Source organism: Chamaea fasciata, unplaced genomic scaffold, assembly GCF_029207755.1.
Source record: "Chamaea fasciata isolate MVZ Bird 193981 ecotype frontalis unplaced genomic scaffold, bChaFas1.0.hap1 SCAF_10, whole genome shotgun sequence".
In the NCBI taxonomy this organism is placed as follows: Eukaryota; Metazoa; Chordata; class Aves; order Passeriformes; family Sylviidae; genus Chamaea; species Chamaea fasciata.
In genome coordinates, this window is record NW_027094095.1 from 21,713,904 (window position 1) to 21,736,469 (window position 22,566).

General features: G+C 54.1%; 2 protein-coding genes across 3 annotated transcripts in view; one reads left to right on the plus strand and one right to left on the minus strand.

Moving 5' to 3' along the window:
- The window catches only part of SZT2 (SZT2 subunit of KICSTOR complex), a 53,624-nt gene extending 39,154 nt beyond the window's left edge, over window positions 1-14,470 (plus strand). The window contains exons 54-72 of the mRNA XM_066192648.1: window positions 271-368; window positions 1,188-1,320; window positions 1,431-1,558; window positions 1,852-1,982; window positions 2,154-2,336; window positions 2,756-3,026; window positions 3,227-3,306; window positions 3,634-3,759; window positions 5,467-5,672; window positions 5,791-5,884; window positions 7,208-7,288; window positions 7,677-7,751; window positions 8,623-8,836; window positions 9,109-9,292; window positions 9,605-9,727; window positions 9,966-10,467; window positions 10,785-10,901; window positions 11,004-11,072; window positions 13,220-14,470. Of these exons, the coding sequence (XP_066048745.1) occupies window positions 271-368; window positions 1,188-1,320; window positions 1,431-1,558; window positions 1,852-1,982; window positions 2,154-2,336; window positions 2,756-3,026; window positions 3,227-3,306; window positions 3,634-3,759; window positions 5,467-5,672; window positions 5,791-5,884; window positions 7,208-7,288; window positions 7,677-7,751; window positions 8,623-8,836; window positions 9,109-9,292; window positions 9,605-9,727; window positions 9,966-10,467; window positions 10,785-10,901; window positions 11,004-11,072; window positions 13,220-13,363 (2,959 nt within the window). The 3' untranslated portion in view covers window positions 13,364-14,470. The remainder of the gene's footprint in view (window positions 1-270; window positions 369-1,187; window positions 1,321-1,430; window positions 1,559-1,851; window positions 1,983-2,153; window positions 2,337-2,755; window positions 3,027-3,226; window positions 3,307-3,633; window positions 3,760-5,466; window positions 5,673-5,790; window positions 5,885-7,207; window positions 7,289-7,676; window positions 7,752-8,622; window positions 8,837-9,108; window positions 9,293-9,604; window positions 9,728-9,965; window positions 10,468-10,784; window positions 10,902-11,003; window positions 11,073-13,219) is intronic.
- A 47-nt stretch (window positions 14,471-14,517) lies between these two features.
- HYI (hydroxypyruvate isomerase (putative)) lies at window positions 14,518-17,425 on the minus strand. 2 transcript variants are annotated; one of them, XM_066192650.1, is made up of 8 exons: window positions 17,223-17,425; window positions 17,036-17,147; window positions 15,811-15,925; window positions 15,601-15,679; window positions 15,360-15,409; window positions 15,115-15,184; window positions 14,787-14,921; window positions 14,518-14,642 (listed from the first exon to the last, which is right to left on the minus strand). In XM_066192650.1, exons 1-8 carry the CDS (start codon window positions 17,416-17,418, stop codon window positions 14,554-14,556), a joined length of 846 nt encoding a protein of 281 aa, XP_066048747.1. In that variant the 5' UTR covers window positions 17,419-17,425; the 3' UTR covers window positions 14,518-14,553. The 2 variants fall into 2 exon arrangements, with proteins under 2 accessions (XP_066048747.1, XP_066048746.1); XM_066192649.1 differs by lacking the exon at window positions 14,518-14,642 and having other exon boundaries at window positions 14,876-15,184.
- Window positions 17,426-22,566: the final 5,141 nt, after the last annotated feature.

A 22,566-nucleotide genomic window follows, 5' to 3' on the forward strand; every position in this document is an offset into this window, starting at 1 on the left:
TACCACACACAAAGCCTTAGCCCTTATTGCTGGAGTGTTGCTGGGAGCACAGCTGGTTCTCCCCGCCAGAGATCCCTTCTCTGCGCTGTGGGGCCCTGCACAACACCTGACACTCATGGCTACTGACCAAGAGTGACCCAGCTCAAGGATTGTATCAACCCAAAAAGGAGGGTCCCAGGGTTCTGCTCTGGAGCTGTGAAGGGACTGTTGCACTTTTCTACCTTCACTACAGATAACTGATCTAGTGTAACTGTCCTTCCCTTTCCTCAGGCGCCGAGCCTGCCAGTTGGAAGAAGGAGATGTAGGTACCATGCACCCACTCTTCAATCAAACCTGCCAGCAGTGGATGGCATTCATGAACCACTTGGGTATGTGTTTCAGGTCCCAGCTCCTCCAGATGGGCTGGGGGTGGGCCTTTCTACCCAGAGCTCTCAGGACAAGCCCTCTTATGGCACCATCTGTCTGCTGGTCCTAAGTACACACCCTGTCTCTCCCCAAACCTCTCTGGAGTCACACTGGTCTCAGGGCCAGCATCAGTATTACAAAGCTGTGGCAGGAGACCTGGCACGTGCCTGTGCATCCGAACAAACCTTCTAAGGCCTGTGGTTATGTCTGCCATGCTCCGAGTCCAGAGCTTGCTGAACTTGCCTGCAACTGCTTTGAAGAGATCTGGTTTCCAACAACCAGCTGTGGTAGTGCTTTAGCTCCCAGATGCAGCAGGGATGGAGGATCTGAGCCTCTGCAACATGCTCTGGGACTGTGAAGTTGCATGAGAGAGACCCTCTTGCAGGAAGGGAGGGAAAGGAGGAGCACCCTTCATGTGCAGGGTTTGGGGTTGTATGGCTGCCATGTTGCTACTTTCACTTTGGTATTTGTACATCCTTTCACACTCCTGCTGGCAAAGTAGAGCTCTTCTCTTCCTCTGATGACGAGTAAGCCAGGGAACAAGGAATAAATGGGGGAATGAAGTGCTGTGCTCAGAGCATACAGTGTGTTTGGTCCAGTTCCCACTTTGGGCCAGAACCTGAAACCAGGGGTTATTTCAGGCTCCATCTTCTCATCCGTGTAAGATTCTTGTTCTCCAGCACTGCCTGCCTCAGGCCCTTAGCCCTCTCCACTGCTCATGTGGGCAGGATGTGGCTCTGGGGCAGCTTGGCACCTTGACCTACAGTACATCTTCCATGCAGGGTGCCCGTCGGTGCAGCAGTGCTCCTTGGAGATGGTTTCTCGTTTCCTCCTGTCCTCCATCCTGGTGGAAGTGGTGAACCTGGTCACTGCCCTGGCCAGTGACACCACTGTCAAAGTGTTTGAGAAGATCTGGTGAGTTATGGGATTCACAGGTGGCTGTTTGGCACCAGCAGGTGTTGATCAGCTGTACTTCTTCTGCCACAGCTCTACTTGGCAGCCACCTCTGGGGCTTTTCTTTGCAGCTACCATCGGGGCACTGCCTTCCTGCCCTATAAGTCTGGTCAGAGTGCCAGCCCTTGTCCTGGAGTCATCAGACACTTCATCCTGCTGGGACGCAACTTCCAGCAGTGGCGTTGCAGCACAGAACAGGGTGAGTGCCTGGCCATGGTCCCTGGGGCTGTGCTGGGGTCTTTTGGGGTAGGGGACATCAATGAACAGGGTTCCCCTCCTTACTGGGACAGACTGTTTGTGCCCAGAGATGGGCAGCAGGTTGTCTGGTTTTGCCTTCTGAGACCTTACTCTCAAATGTGTTTGTACCAGCTTATTTCAAGACAAACTGCGCAGTACTGTGGCAAAACATCCTGTCAAGCCACCTTAATGGCAAGGTGGGACATTAAAGTGGGATGAACTGGTACTGAGGGTCAGAACTGTGGCTTCTTCCAGCTCACAAAGGGCTCCAGCGCTTTGAGGCCATGGAATTCAGCTCAGCAGAGAGAGGCTCTGATCCTAGCCTTGTTGGTCGAGACCTGGTGCCCCGGCAAAGGTTCCTCTTCATGGAGATCATTGACAAAAAGGTAGTAATGGCTGTTGCTGTTAACAGGGGACTGTAACTGAGCTGTTGCTATTCTCCCTGTTCCAGCCTTGTGGTCTGAAACTGGCTGCAGCTGCAGCAAGTACCACCAGCACACCTGGGGCAGCCCGTGCCACCATGCCCTTAAGTCTTCCTCCCCTTCCTCTCTCTCCAGCTGACACTCTACACTTACAACTGGTCCCCAGACCTGGGGGCCAACTTGAACTGCTCCTTGACACGCCTGCTGCAGTGGCAGAATGCCCGGTCACACATTGTGCACTGCCTGATCAGCCAAAAGCTGGGACTCTTCCACCACCACTGCTTCATGGACACACCATGGCATGAGGAGAGCAAGCAGGTATGGCACCACACCAGGCATGGCAGTCCTTTCTTCTTCAGGAAGGGCCTTGGGAGTCTGAGGAAGCTTGCAAGCACCTTTTGTGTGCTGATTGGCAGGGCATCCCCAGACATTCACATGTCCAACTTGACCATTTCCAGCCAGACTGTTGCCCTGCTGTTGGAGACAGGTGGAAAGAGAAGCCAGGTCCTTCTGCTGGCAGCACTTACTGGTGACTGAATTACTTAGGGTGGAGGTTGAGCAATGGGCTTCCCATTCCATAGTAGAGCCGTGGTGGGCCCAGGCACGCTCTTCTTGGAACTAGTAGTGGAAAAAGCTAACACAGATCTCAGCAGATGGCCAGAACTGGATTTACTGTGTGGGTTCTTGCTCCAGGGCTGGCAGTAAGGAGGCTTTCATGGCTGTGTCTGTTTGCTTAGGAGCCAAATCCTTTCCTGAACTCCACTTTGGAGGTGGATGCACTGATCCGGAGCCCGTGTCCCCCACCCAGCAAGGAGCAAGGGCGGCTGAGCAGCTCTGCCCGCAGCCTCCCGTCCCTGCACTTCCACCCCGACGTGGTGCCCTTTGACGAAGCTCTGCGGGACGTTACCACCATCAGGCGCATACCCCACGGGCCCGACCTGGGACCTTTCGACCCTGTGGCTCGGCATGGGGCCCAGTTCCTGGAAATCAAGAGCATGGAGAGGAAAGGTAAAGCAGGAGGGCAGATATCATGGGAGTCTGCCTAATAATCTCTCTTCTGGAAAAGGAGATCAGAGCAGAACAAGAGTTTTGTCAGGGGACAGCTCTCTTTGGGAATGGGTGATGGCCTGCTCAGGGTGGGAGTGAAGGAGAGTAGCAATACTTGGGGCTGTGGCTTGATGCTCTTGTGACTGCTCTCTTCCCTTCAGAACTGGAGAAACAGATGAAGATTGAAAACCTCTTTGTCACCTGGCAGCAGAGATCAGCTCAGTCCAACATGCCTATCAGTGTGAGTGCAGCCTGGGCAGGTGTTGGGTTGGGCCTTCTGAGAGCACGCTGGGGGCACCAGCAAAGGGGAGCACTGCAGCTCTGAGCAGGCTGTATAGGGGGGTTGGTGCTAGGCAGTGGAACAGTGGTCTCTGCTTGAACTTCTGGGGTGCAGGGCTCTGACCACACTTGGGCATGGGGCCTCACTGCCCAGCACTGGAAAGGCTGTAAAGCAGGAGATTCCACCAGTTATCTCCATTTGAGCAGCATTGGAGTGTCATGGACAACTTGTTCCCAGGCTCGGGGGGGGGGGGTGTGTGCTGTAACCATGCTCCTCCTTGTCATGCAGCTGGCAGACCTGGAGACTCTGAAGCAGTCCTCCCGCCTGGTTCACTACTGTGCCACCCCCTTGCTCTTTGACCCCGCCTTCCGGCAGCAAATCCAGACTGACCAGCTGGGCAAGGTGGAGGGGAAGGTGAGTGTCAGCCAGCACCAGTGGGGTCGGGCTTTGTGCACAGGGACAAAGGAGCAGTTTTTTCCCAAGACAGGGCTCCTCTGGTCTCATTCCTAAAATACAGGATGAACTTGAACACTGGAAGATGAGAAAACACTGGAGACTGAGAAAATCCTTGGGTCCTCAAAGTTTTTCTCCTGCAGGCACACTATCCCTGGAGAAGACTGATTTCCTTTTCTACCCAGAGAAATCTGGGCTGAGTCTGGAGAAGTCATCAAGGGCACTGTCTGGTACTGATCGATTAAGGAAGCAAAACTTCCCTTATGCATTCAGCAGCCAGACCTGGTAAACTTTTCCTGGACCCAACAAATAGCTGAAACGATTGAAAGCAAACCAGCTGAATCCTGAGCAGGTTGCAACCTGACAGATTAACTAGTGCAGATCCCATACCGGCTGTTCACACAGTCTGTATGTGTGTCAGAAGGGAAGAACAGGCTGTTGTAATTTATCAGAATGTCAAAAGGATTTTGACAGAGTCTTTAAGCAGAGATTGCAACAGAAATTGAACACTCACAAGTGAAAGTATCATCACAGAATGAAAACTTCACTTTGTTTTTGGAACAGAGCAAAATGGAAATCCAATTGGTTATTGGATTTGAAGAGCCTCACAGCAGGGGTTTCAAGGTGGTGTATTGGTTCTGTAACTCCATATTGGGACATATGAGCGCCAGGATTTGCAGTGCTGGAGGGCTTTTCAGATTGGTCAGAACAGAAAAAGAATGCAAGGAACTCAAGAGGCACCTGAGTAGCCTGTGAAATGAGAGCTTTTGTGGGAGTTGGGACCTGGTTCCCAGTAAAACAGCACAATGTGGAGAGAAATTTGAACCCTCTTGTATTGTACACTCACTGCAGAGCCTGTACAGAGCACACATCTCAGTGATTTTTTCAATTTGTGAATAGTTGGGTACTGCAGACACTGGTTAGAGTACATCAGAAAGGGGTGTTAGTATAATGGGTAATATTCTGATAAATTTCTAAAATACTAGTGTATTAATGTCTTCATCTGGCCAGTAAGCGTGAGACCAAACATCTTGTGGCAAAGACACTGAACTGGAGAGACCTCGAGAAGGTCAGAGAGTAGCTGGAGAGATGCCAGGTAAAGAGACATCTCTTGGGCTTGGTGGAGCAGATAGGCAGAAAGCCAGATAGAAACATGTAAGAGAGCCACAGGCTTAAAGCAGAGAGATCAAAAAAAGAAACCTTAGTCTCTCTCAGCACAAAAAAAAAGGAGTATTCAAGACATCAAAAGGAGAGCTGAAAGTGTTTAGTATGAAACACTGTTCCTTTTCAGTTCTACTGAACTGCTAGGAAATCCTGAGAAGTCAGCAGGATTCATAAGGGGATTGAACTCTTACCATGGCCATAGGAGCTGAAGCTCTGAGCTTTGCATGAACCAGTTATGAGCCACTAACGCTTTGTGGAAGTTCTGGGGCAGGCAGATGTGAATACTGCCACAGGCGGTAGGTTCCTGCAGGTTATGACAGTGCTGTTAGTGCATGGTGGGTAGATCTTGGATCTTGCATTTTGGCACTAGGACAGTGCTTGGACAACTAGATGTTAGTGCTCTCTGGCAGAAAGAGACCTACCTTTTGCTCAACCAGGGCACCTGGTGTCCTCTGCTGGCGCCAGTCACAGCAGTTCTCCTTAGGAAGTCACTTTCTCTTGCAGAAGCGGCACCGCTCCAATGACTCTACAGCTTCGGGGAGGGACCGCAGCCACAGCTGTGACTCGGCAGAAGCACTGCCTTGCAAGGTGAAGGAGGAGCCGTGGCTGCAGGAGATGTGCAATGCCTTCCTGCAGCAGTACATCCAGTACCTGCAGAGCATGGGCTTCATTCTGGTCCAGGTGCGACCACCCTCACCTACCACTCGCAGGTCAGTGATGTGCTGGGAACCCTGGTGTTGGAGAAGAGCCAACACGCTGAGCTGGGCCCTGGTTTGACACAATAGGTCTTGGCTCCCTGCTCAAGGCTGTCTCTGCTCTCATTTCCAGTAGCACAAGCCGGACCCGAGCTCTGGCAGCAATGGGAGTGGAGGGTAGAGGGTCCTTTTCCTACACAAAGCCAAAGCCAGAGGGAAGTCCGAAGGTGAGTGCATTTCTGTTACCAGAGTGGAATTGGGATGGAAGTCAGGCTGTGGAGTGGGCCAGTTCTGGTTGGCTTTTGAAACTGTTTGAGGCAGAAAGGATGTGGGAGGGCAGAGAAAGCATCAAAGCCAGCCTGTGAAGACCAGCACCATCTTTGAGAGTTTGGATGTGATGAGATCTCTTTGCCCTCCTACATGTCCTCTTACAGGCCTCAGAGCCCTTTCCTGGCGTTGGGTGGAACCAGGGCAACAACTTGGAGGGGTTCAGAAGAGGAACAGGGTGACCTAGGGCAAGGATAGCTGCTTTTGGGTGAGAGTCTGAAGGATTACCTGCCAGAGAATCTTCAGCATCTATGCTTAAGGGCAACTCTGGAGCAGAAGGATCTTTAGTCAGAGTGAGATGAATGCAGAAGTTAAAGAGGTTAGAGAAGATAAGCCTGGAATGGCTCTACTGTGAGAGCAGGCTGAGGTTCTTAATGGATAAAGAAGTAGCAGCTAGGGAGGAACAAGTCAGAGCTCTACAATATTGCAGCTAACCTGGAAAGGGATTGACCCTTTCCTGTCTTATTCAATACAACATCCAGAGACCATCAAATGAAAGTATTTGGAGCCAATTTTGAAACTAAGGAGAGCATTTCTTTGAGCAGCAGGTCTTTTTGGACATGAGTTTTTTGCGCATGAGCTTACAAGACAGAATAAGTAAGTACCTGGAAGAGGAATCCATTGGAGTATCTAGCTAAGCAGAAACTACCCATGGCTTGTGAAATCATCCAGGGATGATGGGAGCACAATAGCATTTACCCACCCTTTTCCAGCACTTTATTGGCACCTGCCTTTGGCTGATGATGGTGGAGGACTGTGGGTAAAACAACACCTTGCAGATAAAATGAAAAGAGAGCAATCTGCTGAGCAAGTTAAGAGGGAGCAAATGAATTTGCTGGTAGCTAAACTCTGAATTGAGACAGGATGTCTGATAGCTGCTGTATCAGGCAGGCACAATGGTCTGAGGACACCACAGCAGGGAGTAAGGATCCATGGACATTGTCGTTCCTTGGCTCACAGTGTTCCACACTTCTAGAGACACCCTGTCCTGAAAAAACAAGAGGTGAAAACATCATTGTGCCTGGTGTGTTCTCTCAAAGGCTGTTTATTAGGTTTGTTAGGATTCTTTTCACTGTCACCTCTGCCATGTCTCCTCTCTTCTTTCCAGTGAGATTGCTCAGTTAATGAGGCCCCTCTATTTCCACCTCTGCCACAGAGCTTTGTGGCAGCTTCACACCCTTGTGTTCCAGAGAGCCTCTTTAGCTTTGTCCTTCTCTTCCCAGAGCACAAGCCCTGCTGTTGCCACCTATCATCTACAAAGAGCTCTTCCAGGTGGGATCGTGCTCATGGAGTTGGCCTTCCAGGTAAGAAAGAACAAGAAACAAAGTATGATCTCTGGGGGATCTTCAGGCACAGTTTTCAGAGGTGACAAAGAGAGTGATGTGGAGTGCAGCAGGGACATGTGATTCTTCATTTGTCCTGTCCTGCTTCTTCCATGGCCCTGCAAGACTGGGATCAGCTGGAGATGATTCTGCAGGGCTCAGAGCTCTAAGAGTTGCCTGGGGAAGGATAATGAAGAGCTCAGTAGCAGTTAGGGTGCTCTCTGCTCAGCCACATGTTGGCTGGGCTGGCTTGGTTCAGACAAGAGGTGAGACAAAACATGGGGTGAGAGCATGAAACGTGGGGGCTGTGCTCCTTCCCTGGAGAGGCCCAAGGCTGGGCTGTGCTCTGCTCACGTGCTCTCTTCTCCAGGGCTGTTATTTCTGTGTGAAGCAATACGCGCTGGAGTGCTCGCGCATCCCCATGGGCCAGTCCGTGAACTCTCAGGTAATGGCTTTGCAGGCACAGCTGGTGCTCCTCAGGGTCAGGGGATGCTTTGTGGGGAGGAGTGATCTCTGGAACATAGTGGGCATTTCAGGTATAGCAAGTTCTGGAGAGCTCTGGTCTCTCCTCATAGAAAAGCAGAGCCTCACAGAGCCTTCTGCAGCCATATGCCCTCCATGGCGCTGCTTGAGCAGAGCTGGATTGCAGTAAAAGGGGGTGGGAGGTTTGGCAAGAGGATGACTCTTGTCGTAACTTGGGGAGCACGACAGAGCAGACTGGGAAGAATAGGAACAATTCTGGCAAAGATGCCTGCTCCAAGGAAAGTCAATGCATGGCTCTCTGCTTCCCTTGGAACAAGAAGGAAGTGGAATGGGAACAGGGATCTGTGAACATGATTCCTGCCCTTTGCTAAAGGAGATTGCTTTCTGCACCAGAAATATTCTTCATACCTCTGTGCCTTGTTCTACAACACTCTGGGGCTGCCTGCTCCCTTCTCCTTTGTAGGGTCAGGGTGTCTCCTGCCTGTTCTCAAGGGCACTGGGTGTCTGTGTAGAGGCTGGCCAGCCCCAGGCTGTTTGAGACAGGAGGCATGCATGACCATTCTGTCCTTTCCAAGAGAACTCTGTAGCAAGGCTGCATCTCAGATATGCCAGGAGTGTCTCTCCTAAGCTTAGAGACTTCCAGGACCTTGTCTGCAGATTTGCTGAGCCTTTTCTGGAAAGCTTGCACATACACAGGGCAGTATTATGAAGCTGCATCCTGCACTGATGCTGGGGCAGCTGCACTGGCTGTGCCATGCCTTGTTAGCAGGGCTTTCCAGGAGGGTGTGAGGTGCCTGGTAAGACTCCTGCCTTGACTCCCTGTCCCTCCACAGCTGTCTATGCTCTTCACGGAGGAGTGTGACAAGGTGCGGGACCTCATGCACGTGCATTCGTTCAGCTACGACTTCCACTTGCGCATAGTCCACCAGTATCTGCTGGGCTCCCACATGACTCTCCGCCAAGGCTACCATCTCACCAGCTTCCTGGAGGATTTCATTGCCCATCACCCTGACATCCCCAAATTTGGCCGTAATCATGTTTTCCAAGGTATGTAGGTCAATATATGATCAGTCTGGGGTTGATCACCAGCACATAACTGGGCAAAAGTCCTTTACAAATAAACCTGACCTTTGGAGTATTCAGGGAGATGACAGGGTGAGGGTGATGGGAGGGGCTGAGCTCCAGGGGAAGTCCTTGTTGCCCTGTTGTAAAAGGGGCAGGTTGGTTGCTCTGTCTCCTGGAGTAGATAGGAGAGCACTGCTCTGCCCAGGTAAGATGCACAGAGTGTCTCCTGTGATAGCAATGTATTTTTCCATTAGGCACACTGGCCCTGCCCACCAACATGATCACTGCACACCAGCTGTACAACTACATCGCTGACCATGCCAACACCTATCACATGAAACCCCTGCGCATGGCCCGACCGGCCACGGGCAGTGACAGCAAGAAGGGAACACCAGGCACAGAGCAGAACGAATATGCACTGGTCTCTATTTGGAACAGGTGAGTGCATCTGCTACAAGTTCCTGGAGCTGCTGGAGATTGCTGGCAACCTGCTAGTCCTGGGGACACTGCCCCAAGGTGCCAGCAAAGCTGACTGTTCTATACAGTGCCAGACAGCAGTTCTGGCCAGTCCTTCTGAGATGGCCAAGAGAGGTGGTGTATATGTGTGCAGGTGCATTTAACATTTCCTGTGGCACTTCTGAGGAGTCCTGCTGTGTGGAATTCCCCATGTCCAACAGTTCTGCTGTGATGAGGAACCCTAGGAGAGCAAAGTGAGGCTTTCTTCATACTGATGTGCTTGTTTCATCCCAGCTCGGGCTCCTACAAGGACTCTGAAGGTCTGCGTCATCATGATGACTTCGATGTGTCCCTCCTGGTTTGCCACAGTGCAGCACCATTTGAGGAGCAGAGTGAGGCAGAGAGACGCATGCTCCGGTGAGCACTGGGGGCCAGTGACAGCAAAGCTTCCTGGCTGGGGAGGAGGGCTCTGAGAGGGACTGGTTCCCTCTGGAATAGCACATGCAGAGTTGTTGGTGTCTGGGGAGGATCAGTGTGAGAACCTGGGCAGAGAAGCACCCTTTCTGGCAGGGACAGAGGGGCCTGTGGTTCATTGGCTGTGCAGCTGAGAGGGGAGCAGCCCTTCCCCAGGTCACAAGTGTCTCCTTGCGCCCAGGTTGCGTTTCTACGTCATCATGACGAGCCAGCGGGAGCTCTTTCCGCGGCTCACGGCAGACATGCGACGCTTCAAGAAGCTGCCGCGCTTGCAGCGGGAGGTGCTGGAGCCGGTGGTAGGCCGGGCGGCCTGGGAGGCAGCGGAGCCGGAGCCGAGCCTGGCCCGGCAGCCATCAGCAGAGCGGGAGCTGTGGCAGGACGTGGAGGACAGCGGCGAGTTCTACGCGGGGGGCACGCAGGTCAAACTGGGGCCAGGGCTCTTCTACACCTCTCCGCTCTTCCCCTTGCTGGCCTCCGAGGTGGCTTCAGCCCAGAAGCAGCTCAGCAGCATGGTGCAGCTGGCCAAGTGCCACTGCCGCAGGGACAACCTCTGGAAGCGCCTCTTCCTTCTGGAGCCTCTGGCTTCTGACAAGCTGAAGCTGGGCAAGCTCTCGCTGGTGGAGCTGGAGGAGCTGCTCGATGCCGTGCATGGAAAATCCATTGCAGATGTCGACCCCCAGTTGGTGAGCAGCAGGGATGGGGCCACAGTGCACAGCAGCTGCTGTTCTGCACTGGGGATGGAGTGGGGTGCCAGGTCTGCACCATCAGGGGCCTGCAATGCTTGGTGGGAAGGTTGAGGCAGGAACACAGCTTCTGGCTGGCAGGGGAAGGGGGAGACTGCATGGACCTGTCTATAGAGAGTGAACAGCCCTCAGACAGCATTTCTCAGTGGGCTGTGAGGGTTGCATCTGATTTGGGGTCTGAAAGCTGCTGTAGCATTATGTCTGCTGGTGCTATGGCTAGAGGGAGGCTGAAGATCAGGCGTTTTCTGTGCCTTCAGGAATGCTTCCTCACCATGACAGTCTCCTGGTACCAGAGCCTCATCAAGGTGCTGTTGAGCCGCTTTCCCCAGAGCTGTCGGCACTTCCACAATGCTGAAACTGGCACCCAGTATCTGGTAAGACACAGCCCATTGCCCACCTGCAGCCTCTGTCCCTGTGTCCCTGTCCTGGGTTCTGTACTGGCTCCTTTCTAATGTGCTCTGTGACTCTCCTGACAGGTTGTGCTCAACCAGAAGTTCACAGATTGCTTTGTTCTTGTGTTTCTTGATTCTCATTCAGGAAAAACGGTGAGTCCTTGAGAACAGAAAAACAGCTATGTTGGCTCAGGCCAGGAATCTGTCTAGATTGATCCAGCAGTGACCAAGGGCAGATGTGCATGAGACCACAACCAGGTCAAGAAGCTTGTAATGCTTCTCCTAAATACTGTCCCAGCATCTGAAGATCTGTAGCTTAAGCCCATCCTGAGCTAGAAGTGGCCTCTGCATTTATTTAACAGCCCTCCACAGCTTTATTTCCTTTAGTTAATTTCTGGTATCCATGATTTCCCCTCACTTGCAGCTCCATGAGGCAGTTGCAGTCTAGGTGAAGAACTTCTTTGGCTTATTTTTGAAGCTCTTACTGTTCTTTCCATGTGATTCCCCTTTGTTCTTGTATTAGAAAACAGTGAGCACTAGATCCTCTTTTCCTTCACAGGATTGCTTTTGGATAATTTTCTCAGCTGTCTCTATATCCAGGCTAAGCAGTCCTTCTGTATTCAGTCCAAAGTCAGATCACACTGGGTCTGGCTGGGAGGGGTCACCAATGCTGTGGGCTGCTCCCACCTGGGCAGAAAGGAAGGGGATTTGCACTGTCAGGGTCCCAGCAAACCTGCAAGGGCCTTTGCCTTCACTGAACTTGAGGGCAAAAATTCTTTCAGCTGTGCTTCCAGGCTGGGCACAGGATGGGTCACAGAGAATGCAGCTCCATGTGAGAGCAGGAGATCTACAAGAGGCTTCAGTCCACAATAAGGCTTCTGCAGAGACTGCAGAGTAACTGATGCTTTATAAAATAAATCACACTCCATCTGAAAAGCAGGTAGGGGAGACAGAAGAGGTGGTGCTTGCTGGAAGGCTGCTCAGTGCCTCCTGCCACCTGATGGTCATAGTGTCACCTTGTGGTCATTGTTATGATAAACCCAGACCCTCCATCCCCTCTCCCAGTGACTCTCATTTTGTAACAGAAATCCTTTGCTTTCATAACATTCTATTTTGTGCTTAACATTCATCCCATTCTTGCGACCTCTCAAAACTCTCTCAGGCTTTGGTGGGGGTTTTTTGCATTATCCCAGTCCTCTTTTGTATTAGTGCCTCAAATTTTATCAGCATACTCCTCATCTTTGTACCAGACTTGTTAAGGTACTAGGCAATGTGAGTCCCAAAGCCTGTCCTGAAGGAACTCTATCTGTAACCTCTCTCTGTTTCCCCTTTCAGCACTGCCATGTTCTCACCTTATAATTTGAGTTAATTCCTATCTTTTCAGCTTACCTAAATTTCCCATGTGACACCACATCAAATCCTTCCTGAATCTCAGATAAGATGTACTATGATTCTTTTGTCTAGAAATATTACCTTATCAAAGAGAATTTTAGCGTTAGCACATCACTTTGGTAACACTGAGCTGCATTTCCCTCATGGTCTCCCCCAGTCTGCTCTGAAGCCTTACATGCTGCTGGAGTTGGACTCACAAATCACTTCCTTTCCCCTCTTAAATGATGATGGTACATTTGCTGTTTTGTAGTTACACAGCTCTTCTCATGTCTTTACCTGTTTGTAAGGGATCCTGGCTACTGGATGTGCTGCATTTCAACTCTGGAGAACATCCTGTCCCTGTGTCTTGCCTCCATGGTGCTGATCTGAGTGCACTGAGTCACATTTTTGTTCTGCTTCAGCTCCTGCAACCTCTGCCTGCTCCCTACTCCCCTCTGCCTTTGCCCTGCCTTTCAGTACAGTCACTAGTGAGAGTGGAGCAGGCAGCATTTATTTTTAGGATTGCGGTTATTACATTTAATCTCCTCCCCTTCCCCATTTGTTGCACTCCTACTCTTTCCCTTAGAAGAAGAAATTTCCCTCTAATTTCCCTGGAAGCTCCTGTTACTGTGGAGGCAGTAGGATCCCCCCTCTCCTGTGGCAGCTGCCAGGATTGGTGTAATTGCAGATGCATGAGAGCTGGGAGAGAGTGGGCAAGTCCTTACACCAAATTTCCAGCAGAAAAACTGGGAGGAGGAGGCTCAAACATGCTCTGTCACAGGAAGAGGCATTAGCTTAGTGCAACTGGCATTTTGGGACTTCTCCCAGTATTTGCCTAACACTGCCAAAAAGTGTCCACACACCTGGGCTGGGGACTGCACAGTGCTAGTCTGCATCCTGTCCCCTGACCCTCTCCTCCCTCTTGGCAGAGCCTCACTGTGGTTTTCCGGGAGCCGTTTCCAGTGCAGCCCCAGAACAGCGAGAGTCCTCTGCCACAGCTTGTATCCACATACCATCACCTGGAGTCAGTTATCAACACTGCCTGCTTCAACCTGTGGACGGGCCTGCTCTAGCGCTGCCACCCAAGTCCTGGAGCAATGCGTATTCCAGCCTCGGCACGGCTGTGCCATTGGTGACCATGGGGAAGAACAGGTCTCTGAGGGGACCTGTGCGTGGACACTGCAGGCGGCGCTGCCAGTGGCACATGGCTACTGACCTGAGGAGCCTGGGGATGTGCACCTCACCACTGGCTGACTGGTATGGCCCTTGTGTGCTGCTTTCAGTGGGTTTGATACTGAATGGCCTTGAGCCAAACAGCAAGGGCGGGAACTTGGCTGCTGCAGCCTCGCTGAAGCAGAACAACTCTCAGGGACATGGCTTTGGCATCCATAGGTGAGTTCTGCCTGCTGGGAAGGCACTGAGGAGAATGCACGGCACCATCCTCAGCCCAGGGCAGCACTGCACAGCGCTCTGGCTTCAGGAGGAAAGACTCCTGACTGCAGGGCTGCCTGACTGGCAGTGAGGATAAGTGCTTCTGGCCTTTTGCTTTCCTTGGGAGAGCATGAATGGGATAGGAAGGGTGAACTGGATCACAGGAAGGTTTTATGGAGGTGTACATTTGAGCCATTGGTCTGTCTGTGAAATAAACGGAACCAGATCCCTACTCAAGTCTGGAAAGGCTTGTGGAAAGCTTCCTGTAGAGGATGTAGAGTAGCCCTGGCTATGGAGCTGGCTGGGCCTGCTCTGGAATCCAGAAGAGGAGCAGCAGGGCAATCAGCCTTGAGTATCCATGTGCAGGCAGCTCCCGGTTCATGCCTGTTACCTTGGATCAGATAGCCTGGGAAGGGAGCTGCTTGCTTCAGCCCAGCTGCAGAGTCAGTACTGGGCACTGGCAACAGCCTTGAGAACTTCAGTACCTGGAAGTCCAGAGTGTTCTTTCCACAACTTCAAGCACCAGCTGGGATGCTCCCCTTACTGGGGAGACTGGAAACTCTCTCTGGACACCCCTGCAGCCTGGAAGTGAAAGTTCTCACCTACAGTGGTGCCTGAGCCATCACTAAATCGAACATGCTGCAGGTGATACTTGTGTAGATGAGGGTCCAACAGCTTGGGCTGGCCCAGTGAAGCCTGGGGAATGGGCAATGACCTAGATGCTCCTAACTTCATTCTAGGAAATCATCCCACTCACCACACTCCCTTAGTCCGAGAGAAGACACGTGCTCCTCTGTTAAGCTTTGTCTTTTATTCTCATAGATTTCTAGTTTTACTTGGCTGTCTTGCTGGTCCCACCGTGCTGCAGCCCTCGGCTTTCCCAGTAGGATCGCAGCCAGCCCAGACCTTCCAGGGTGTCTCCTGCAGTGACAGACAAGGTCTACGGCTACAGCTGGAGAAGCTGGAGCACCTTCTGTTCAGGACAGAGCCCTCATCCCGAGGCAGGGATGACTCCCACTACCTGTGCTCCCCACGACCCGCCTGTCTTTGCACCGGCTAACTCACCCTTTGGAGCATACTCGCACCCCACGTAGCCAGTGTAGCCTAGGGACTCCAGGAGCTCGAAGATGTAGGGGAAGTTCAACTCCCCAGGGCTATCGGGCTCGTGCCGCCCTGGTACCTGTGCAATCTGGATATGACCTGGGGAGGGAAGGGGAGAGGCCATGCCCAAGGCAGCCCTGCCTGAAGCCTTCTTTGGCCATGAGACAAGGTGACCCCAGAGCAGCCCCACACCCCCAGCCAGCTACAGCAGAGCCTGGAGTAGGAGGGCACTCTCTCAAAGCCACTCCTGCCCCGTGGCCACAGTGGAGTTGGTGTGGGTGCAGAGTGTTACCAATGAGTGGGAAGTACATCTCTAGGTTGCGTGACAAATTGCCATCCATGATCTGGCAGTGAAAAAGGTCCTGGGGGTGAGAGAGGAAAATGCAGGGTGCAGCTGTTCAGCAGCGAGCAGTTAAGGACAGCTGTGCGCTATGGTCCCTGTCCAATGTCCCCAAGAGGGGATAAGCCCATGGCCACCAGTGCTCCTTTGTGGACCTGTGCAAGTTTCCCTCACAGAGAATTTCAATGCTGACTCACCAGCTGCAGCTTCAGGTTGGGCCTTCCCACTTTCTTCAGGATGGCAGCAGCTTAGGGGGCAAGAAATGAGAAACTATTGCCTCCAGGGTGGAAGGCACCACTTCTCTGCAGAAAAGCCCAGGACCCCCTTTATCAACTGTGCTCCCTCAGCATCTCTCTCCGGGTGAGGCAACCTCTCCTGCCTTTCAGGCTTTGGAGATCTTTCTCCTCCTCTGAAGGAGACTCTTGGTCTCTGGCTTACCTTGGTGTGGGGTGTTGAGATAGTAGCGAGGATCAGTGATGCGGTTGTTAATAGGCTCCAACAGTCCAGTCATGTCTTCCTGTAACACAGTAATGTCACCCTGCAGAGCATCCTGTCGTAACTTCCCCATGCCAGGCTAGTGGGGTACTATTCCCCACCTTGGGTATCCTAAGAGCTGCACACACAAAGCAGGACCCATTCCCCACTTACCTGGGACAGGAGGTCAGCAGCGTATCTGAGATTCTCAATGAAGGTGGTTTCCATCTCAGCTGCCACTGCAGCCCGCTCTGTGCCCAGGGGAACCCGCCCAGCCATCACATGAATCCTACAGGTACACAGAGCGAATTCACAGGCAGCAACTGCAAGCAGCTGCCCTGATCTAATACGCCTTCCTCTGCTGCTGGGAAGCAGACACAGAAAGGGGTAAGAAGAGCCATCTCTCCTGCAGGAGGCACAACAGCAGCCAGCGAGCTGCCAGCCAGGACACAAATATACCCCATCCCACCTCAATACACAGAGGGATGACTTTGAACCTTTTGCCTGACAAATCACAGACCTTGCTTCTTCCCTCTTTTGTTAACTGCCTTCAGCTCTTTCACCCTGACTCTGGAGCTTTCTTGGGCTCTTGGTCCTTGAGGGACCCCAAACCATCATGCCGGGCAACTGGTGTGCTGCTTCTGCCAGGGGCCTGTCCCGTGCATGGTGTCACTGCTTGCTGGCTGGGAGTAGGGAGGGGACAGTGCCCAGTGCTGGACTGCCCTGCCATGAAGAGCTCAAGTACCAGGCCATCTTCAGCCACCACTTGGGGAAGGTGAACAGTAAAAAACCTTTTTAATGTGCCTGTACCAGTGTGCAACTGGTGTGGAGCCGCCTCTGGCCTGCCTAGCCCGTGCCCTCCACAGGGCTTTGGACTGAGTTGCAACAGGAAAGAATGGTGCAAAGTGGAATAAAAGGGCCCTGTTGGTTTTCTGAAGGGAGCGGTGCCAGGCTAATTGCATCTGTTACGGTGTCTCTGCTATGCTGGAGTCAGCGTGGCCTCAATAAAGCAACAGTTGTGGTGTCCTGGTGGAAACGATTGGTGCACTTGGGGAGGATTATGCTGGGGGGCTGTTGTGTGGAGATGTGAACAAGAGCCTCTACTGCGAAGGGCAGGGTCAGGCTCGTGCCTGGCAGCTCTGGGTCCGCTCCCAGCGCGCACGTTGAGGCCGCGGCCCCGCACAGCGGGGTCTGCCCCGAGCTGGCTCCGTCCCGATGCAGCCGAGCGGGAGCTGCTGCCTGGGAGAGGCTCCGTGACCCGGCGCCGGGAGGCACCGCGGGGCAAAGGGCAGACTCCCGCTCGGGCGCAGCGCTGGAGCAGGAGGGCAACAGAGGAAGTTCCACCGGCAGCCGCGGGGCCGGGGGCGCGGCCGGAGCGGGGGTCCCGCCTCGCACCTACCTGGGGCAGCCCACAGCCCTGGCGTAGTGCACGGCCGCCTCCAGGGCCTGACGGAAGGCTGCTTGCCGCCCGGGTACGGCCGCCAGCCCCAGCTCGCCCGCCTCCTGGTCCCCTGGAAGAGAGCGGCAGGGTCGGCGGACTCCTCGCTACCCCACGTACACGGGGGAGCAGCGGGACGCGGCCGTACCGGAGGGGGTGTTGAGAAGCGCGATCCGCACCCGCGCCCGCTCCGCCGCGGCCCGCAGCTCCTGCGCCGGGCAGTTCCCCGGCCAAGCCGCCTCCACCGCTCCGAACCCGGCGGCCGCCGCCGCTTCCAGCCGCTCCGGCAGCGTCGGGAGCTCCGGGAAGAGCCATGAGAGGTTGGCGGAGAAGCGCAGCGCCATGGCGGGCGGGGCGGGGCGGGCCTGGGCGGTGCTCCCGCGGCCGCTCCGGGCACCGCGTCCCGCCTGAGCAGCCCCGGCCCGCCCGCGGAGCGCAGCGAGCCCCCAGCGGCGGGGCCGGTGCTGGGCTCCGCGCTGCGGGCCTGCGGCGCGCTGAGGGCTCCGGGGCGTGCCCGCGGCCCTGGCCGCGCCCCGCGGGCAGAGGCGGCCCCGGGCTGCCGGTGACACGCGTGGGGCTCCCGGCTCCGCCGGAGGGTCTGCGGGACAGGGCCGCGCTGGGGGCGCGTGGCACCGCGCGGCTGGAATCCGCTCTGGGAAAGGGGATTTCGCCAGGTGTTGGCCTGACACACGCAAAGCGCCCTCTTAATTGGTTTCCTGGGGAGCTCGTCTCTGACAGCGTCTCATTATGCGAGAAACGCTCGCTTCTTTTGTCCCATGTTCTGCATATTTTACCATAAAATGTTCATCTCCACTTCTGCAGAGCTGTGGCTCGGGCGTGCAGGAGTGGGAGCCCGGCGGTGTCCGTCGGCAGCCCCGCGCTCCCGGTGGCCACCCCCCGTGCTCTGTTTGCCCCCGGGCGCGCTCGCAGGCTGCACGGGTGGGGTGCGTGTCCTGTCCTGCCTATGCCCGGGGGCTGTGCCGTGGCGGACAGAACGGGCACCACGAGCCGTGGACATTTTCTAGCCCCTTGTCTTCAGCTTGTTCCTGGGAGCTCCTACCCCGTGCCGGGGGAGCCCCGCATGGTTTGACTCCTCCGTCACTGCTGCAGTAGCCCTCGGCAGCGGCAGGCAACTGCAAGCCCCAGGAATTCGCTGTGCTTGGGAGGCCCGCTTGGGCAGAGGCCAGCCACAGCAGCAGGTTTTTGGTGGGGGTCAGGGCAGTGCCGGCCAAGGGGAGAACAGTGGTGAAGCTACCCACTATGGAGTCTCAACTCAATTAAAGCTATTGATTAATCAATTAGAAGAGGCTTGACTCAACTTTTCAGTAATAATCCAAACTGTCAATTGCAGGGAGTGGCATCCATGTCCTCGGCATGCAAAGGGGCCAGGACATGAAAAGCCTCTCCACAGAATCCAGCACCAACTCAGCCCCGCCTTCCCACCTATGTCCCCAAGACCAGTGTATCCCCACGATGGCCCCTGAGCCCCATTGCCCCTGCTGGGGTGTCCTTCCCAGCTCCCCGGTGTTGGGGCAGGCTTTGCTGAGTGATGTGACCCGGCTGGCTCCATGTATATCCCCAGCTCTCCTCACCCAGCGCATGTCCCCAGGACACAGACTGCTCCCTGCCGGCAGCTGCCATGCCAGGGGAGCGCTCCACCTTATACATGTCCTGTGGCCTCACTCTCTGCTGCACAGAGTCACCCTCTTCAGTCTTTTCCAGGAGGTGCCTGAGTGCAGGTGGGTGGATGGCAGAGCTGCACAGTCACTGGAATCCCTAAAAGGAGAGCTGGCATCTGGCTGGCCTGGGGCTGCAGCCTCAATGGGTCCTTGTACCTCAGGAAGGCTTTCACTGAGCCCTTGGGCCGCCCCGGCAGTCCTGGTTGCATCTCCAACTGGAGCCCAGGCCCTGGCTGGGTCAAAGCCCAGGAGTTTGTGTGTGGGAGCAGGAAAGCATTGCTGGTTGGGGGTGTCAGTGAATAAACACAGAACTGAGCCCCAGCATGTGGGTGACCTGAGCAACCAGGTGGGAATGCACAGAGCCCTCATGTAAAACTGCCCTGCCTTGGCAGGCAAAGCTGAGGGCTCTGTGCTGAAGCATTAATAGCATCTCTATGTCTCTGGTAATATATTGCATTGATTTTCTCATGTTATAACTGCGGTTCCTGCATTGCAGGCCGGTGTTTTGTTACTTTACCTTGACAGGACGCAGAGGATTTACTCCCTGCTGTGGCACACACCGCTCTGGAGCCGTGCCTCACGCTGGTGCTGGGGCCTGTGCTCGGCAGCCTCCGTGTGAGGAGCCGGCACAATGAGCATGGGGTCAGATGGGCCCCATATCCCCAAGGAAGATGAGGAGGGACCAAGTGGGGCGCTGGAGAGGGAGGGCAGCTCTGTACCAAGCATCTCTGCTGCTGCCCAGGAGTTTTATTAGCCTGAAGAAAACGTAGCTCCTGCACATTTTATTGTCGAGCTGACATTTCATCACAGACCCAGCTCTGGCCTCTGTGATGGCTGGGACGGGGAGGTGGCAGTGCCTTGGGGTGCCAACAGCCAAAGCCAAGCCAGCCCCCCACCCTGAGCCCACTGAAGTGGGGACACCAGTCCTGCCAGTACCCCATAAATCTCTCATCTCATTTTGCTGCAGGGAAGGTTTTATTTTCCTCCTTTATGAAACATGTTTTAATTTAAATTGACATTTCTGTATTTTAACTGCTTGTCCCAGGCTCCCAGGTGGCTCAGCTGGCACCCCGAGGGCTATGAGGGATGAGGTGCTATAGGCTGCCGTGGCTGGATGGCATCATCCCACTGACACTTCTTGCCCTCTCCCTCCTGGGCACCCCCAGACCTGTCCCATTCCCCCCTGCACCATGTAGCTGTGCAAGGGAATCCAGGGCTCAGGCTGGGAGGGGGCATCCCAGGCATCCCTTCCCCCCAGCCTTTTTTCTCTAAAGCACCCCAATATTTTGCAGCCGTGTTTGGATTTTGGCTTTTATAGTGAGTAAATTCTAGCCTCTTTATGTATAGAAAAGGGCTGGGAAAAATAATCCACATGTGACCCAGCATCTTGCAGAGGCAGCTGCAGGAGTTTTGCTTGTATTGAATCTCATGATTTTTCACCAAAGATGGCTTTCCTTAAACCTACGCCCTCAGGATGCAAAGGGGCCTAGAGATGAAAAGCCTCTCTGCATGATCCAGCACCAGCCCCGCTCCATCTTCCCACTTGTGTCCCCAAGACCAGTGTGACCCCAAGACAGCTGTGCCCCGAGCTCCATCATCTCCAGCTCCTGCTGGGGTGTCCCTCCCAGCTCCCCAGTGTTGGGGCAGACAGTTGGCTGACGGATGTGACCTGGCTGGCTGCATGTGTATCCCCAGCTCTCCTCCTTACCTAGAATCCTACCTGAACTTCTTGGACCTCCTTGTTTCCATGGCCATGGGCACCAGCGGTGTTTTGACTCAAGGACCTGGCACCAAAGAGAGGTGGCAGCCCCGGTGCCCGCTGGGACTCCTTGGTGGGATTGTCACTCTGTCAAGTCCTCCTCTGCTTACCCTGGTCAGTGCATACTGTACAGAGTTAATTTGTTAATTAGTGTCTTTCTGCTGCTGAGCCACCTGTTTTCTGCTGTTGAATTCTGCTGTGCCCTTCAGCCGCCTCTGCTGCTCAGTCCATTTCCATCTCCTAAAATGAAGAAGCCGCCTTCTGCTGCTAATGATGGGGCGCAGCAGGACTGTGCCACAGCTGGGACTGGCCCTGGTCCTGTGGGGTCCTCCCCTCCCAGACCCCGTTTCTTCTCCTCCTCTTCTTCGTCTTTGCCTTCTTCTTCTATTTCTTCTTCCTTCTCTGCTCCTTCCCCTCCATCCCACCACCCCCTCTATATTTTATCTCTTCCATTCCCCTGTCCCCCTATCCCCTCTGTCCTTCTGTCCCCTCCATTTTTTCTGGTTACAGGCACTGCACAGCACATGGAAGATGCAGGGAAAGATGGCAGTCCCTCCCAAAGCTGTGACAAAGATTCCTGCAGGATGTCCTAATGAGCACGTTGTCCAGCTCAGGCCTCACTTCCTTGCAGCCTCCAAAAACACATGGGTATAAGAAAATCTATATACCAAGTTATGGGAAACAAAAGTCCAACCTTTGCCAACTTCCAGCTCTTCCTCATCAAGAAGGATTGAACTGGGTGCAAACAGGATATAAATCCCAGCAGAGCCAAGTTAAGGACTGAGCACCCCTGCATCCCTGCAGCTCCCAGCCTGGGTGGGCTCTCCATCAGCTGGCCAGGATTTTCTTGCTATTCCAAGATTTCATAGGAAATTAATGAGGAGGCCAAATTCTCCTCCAGCTCTTGGAGGAGGCCAGGGCGGGCGGTGCCTGGGCCCGCTGAGCTGGCAGATGTTGTTTAACATTCCCGGCAGTAATTAATAGATGGTTTCATCACTCTTGTACAATTCAAGCATGTCGTCCTGCTTCTCTCCAAATACAAAGCAGAAATATTTGTTAAACGTGGCTGGTGTTTTTGCCTCATCATTAGTGCTTGAGCGGCTCCAGCCGCTCCAGGATTTATCGCCGTGCCAAAATTTCTTTTGGCCTCGTGATGCTGCCACCATCCCTCCCTCCACTGCTGGCCCCTCCTGTCAAGAGGCTCCCTTTATCACTTTCCCTCTGATTGATGTCCTGTTGGTTGCACCCTCTCCTTTACATCATGATTATGGATTCCTCCCTTTTCCATTCATTACATAGCAGGAGGATGGGCTTTGGCCAAACCATCTCCCTGACCAGGGGCTCCCTGTGGAATTTAAACCAGAAAGGGTCTGCAGGGATCACTCCCACTGCCCAGCACCCATGGTGGGATGCAGGGGAAGTGCTCCCCTGGGGTTGCTTCACCCCACAGTGTCCAGGTGGGCTGGTGAGGCCACCCCAAGCAATGACATATGCAGGGACACAGCCTGTGCTGGGCATAGCACAGTGACATCAAGCAGTGGCTTGGGAGCAGGGCAGAGCTGCCTTGAGGGAAGTGGCAGCCCATTAGCCAGCATCACTGGCACCCCAGGGAATGACTGTAGATAAAAATTAATCAGAACCTCACAGCTCATCATTAGTTATTAATAGTATGGATTAGTTATTAGCTATTAGTTATTAATAGGAGCCTGCCAGCTTGCCAACAGTTCATTCACAAACAAAAGCAAGTGAGTTCCCCCCAGGAGTGCCCTGCTCATGGCATGGCACAGTGTCAGTCCCCATGCCCAGAGTGGGGACAGAGCGGGGGCACAGTGGGAACACAGGGAACAGCCACTCATCAGGGCCCCAGTGGCCAGCCTGATGGGGAAAGCAGGGGCCAGGGAGGGAAAGGGATGCTCCCACTGCGGGCCTGGCTGAGCCGAGGCTGACCAGGTGCCCGGGGTCTGAGTTCAGCCCTTCCCTGCCTGGAGGTGCAGGGATCCTATACAGCCTGACATCTCCAGGGCACCGCCAGGCCCTGGCTCTCACCCCCTCCC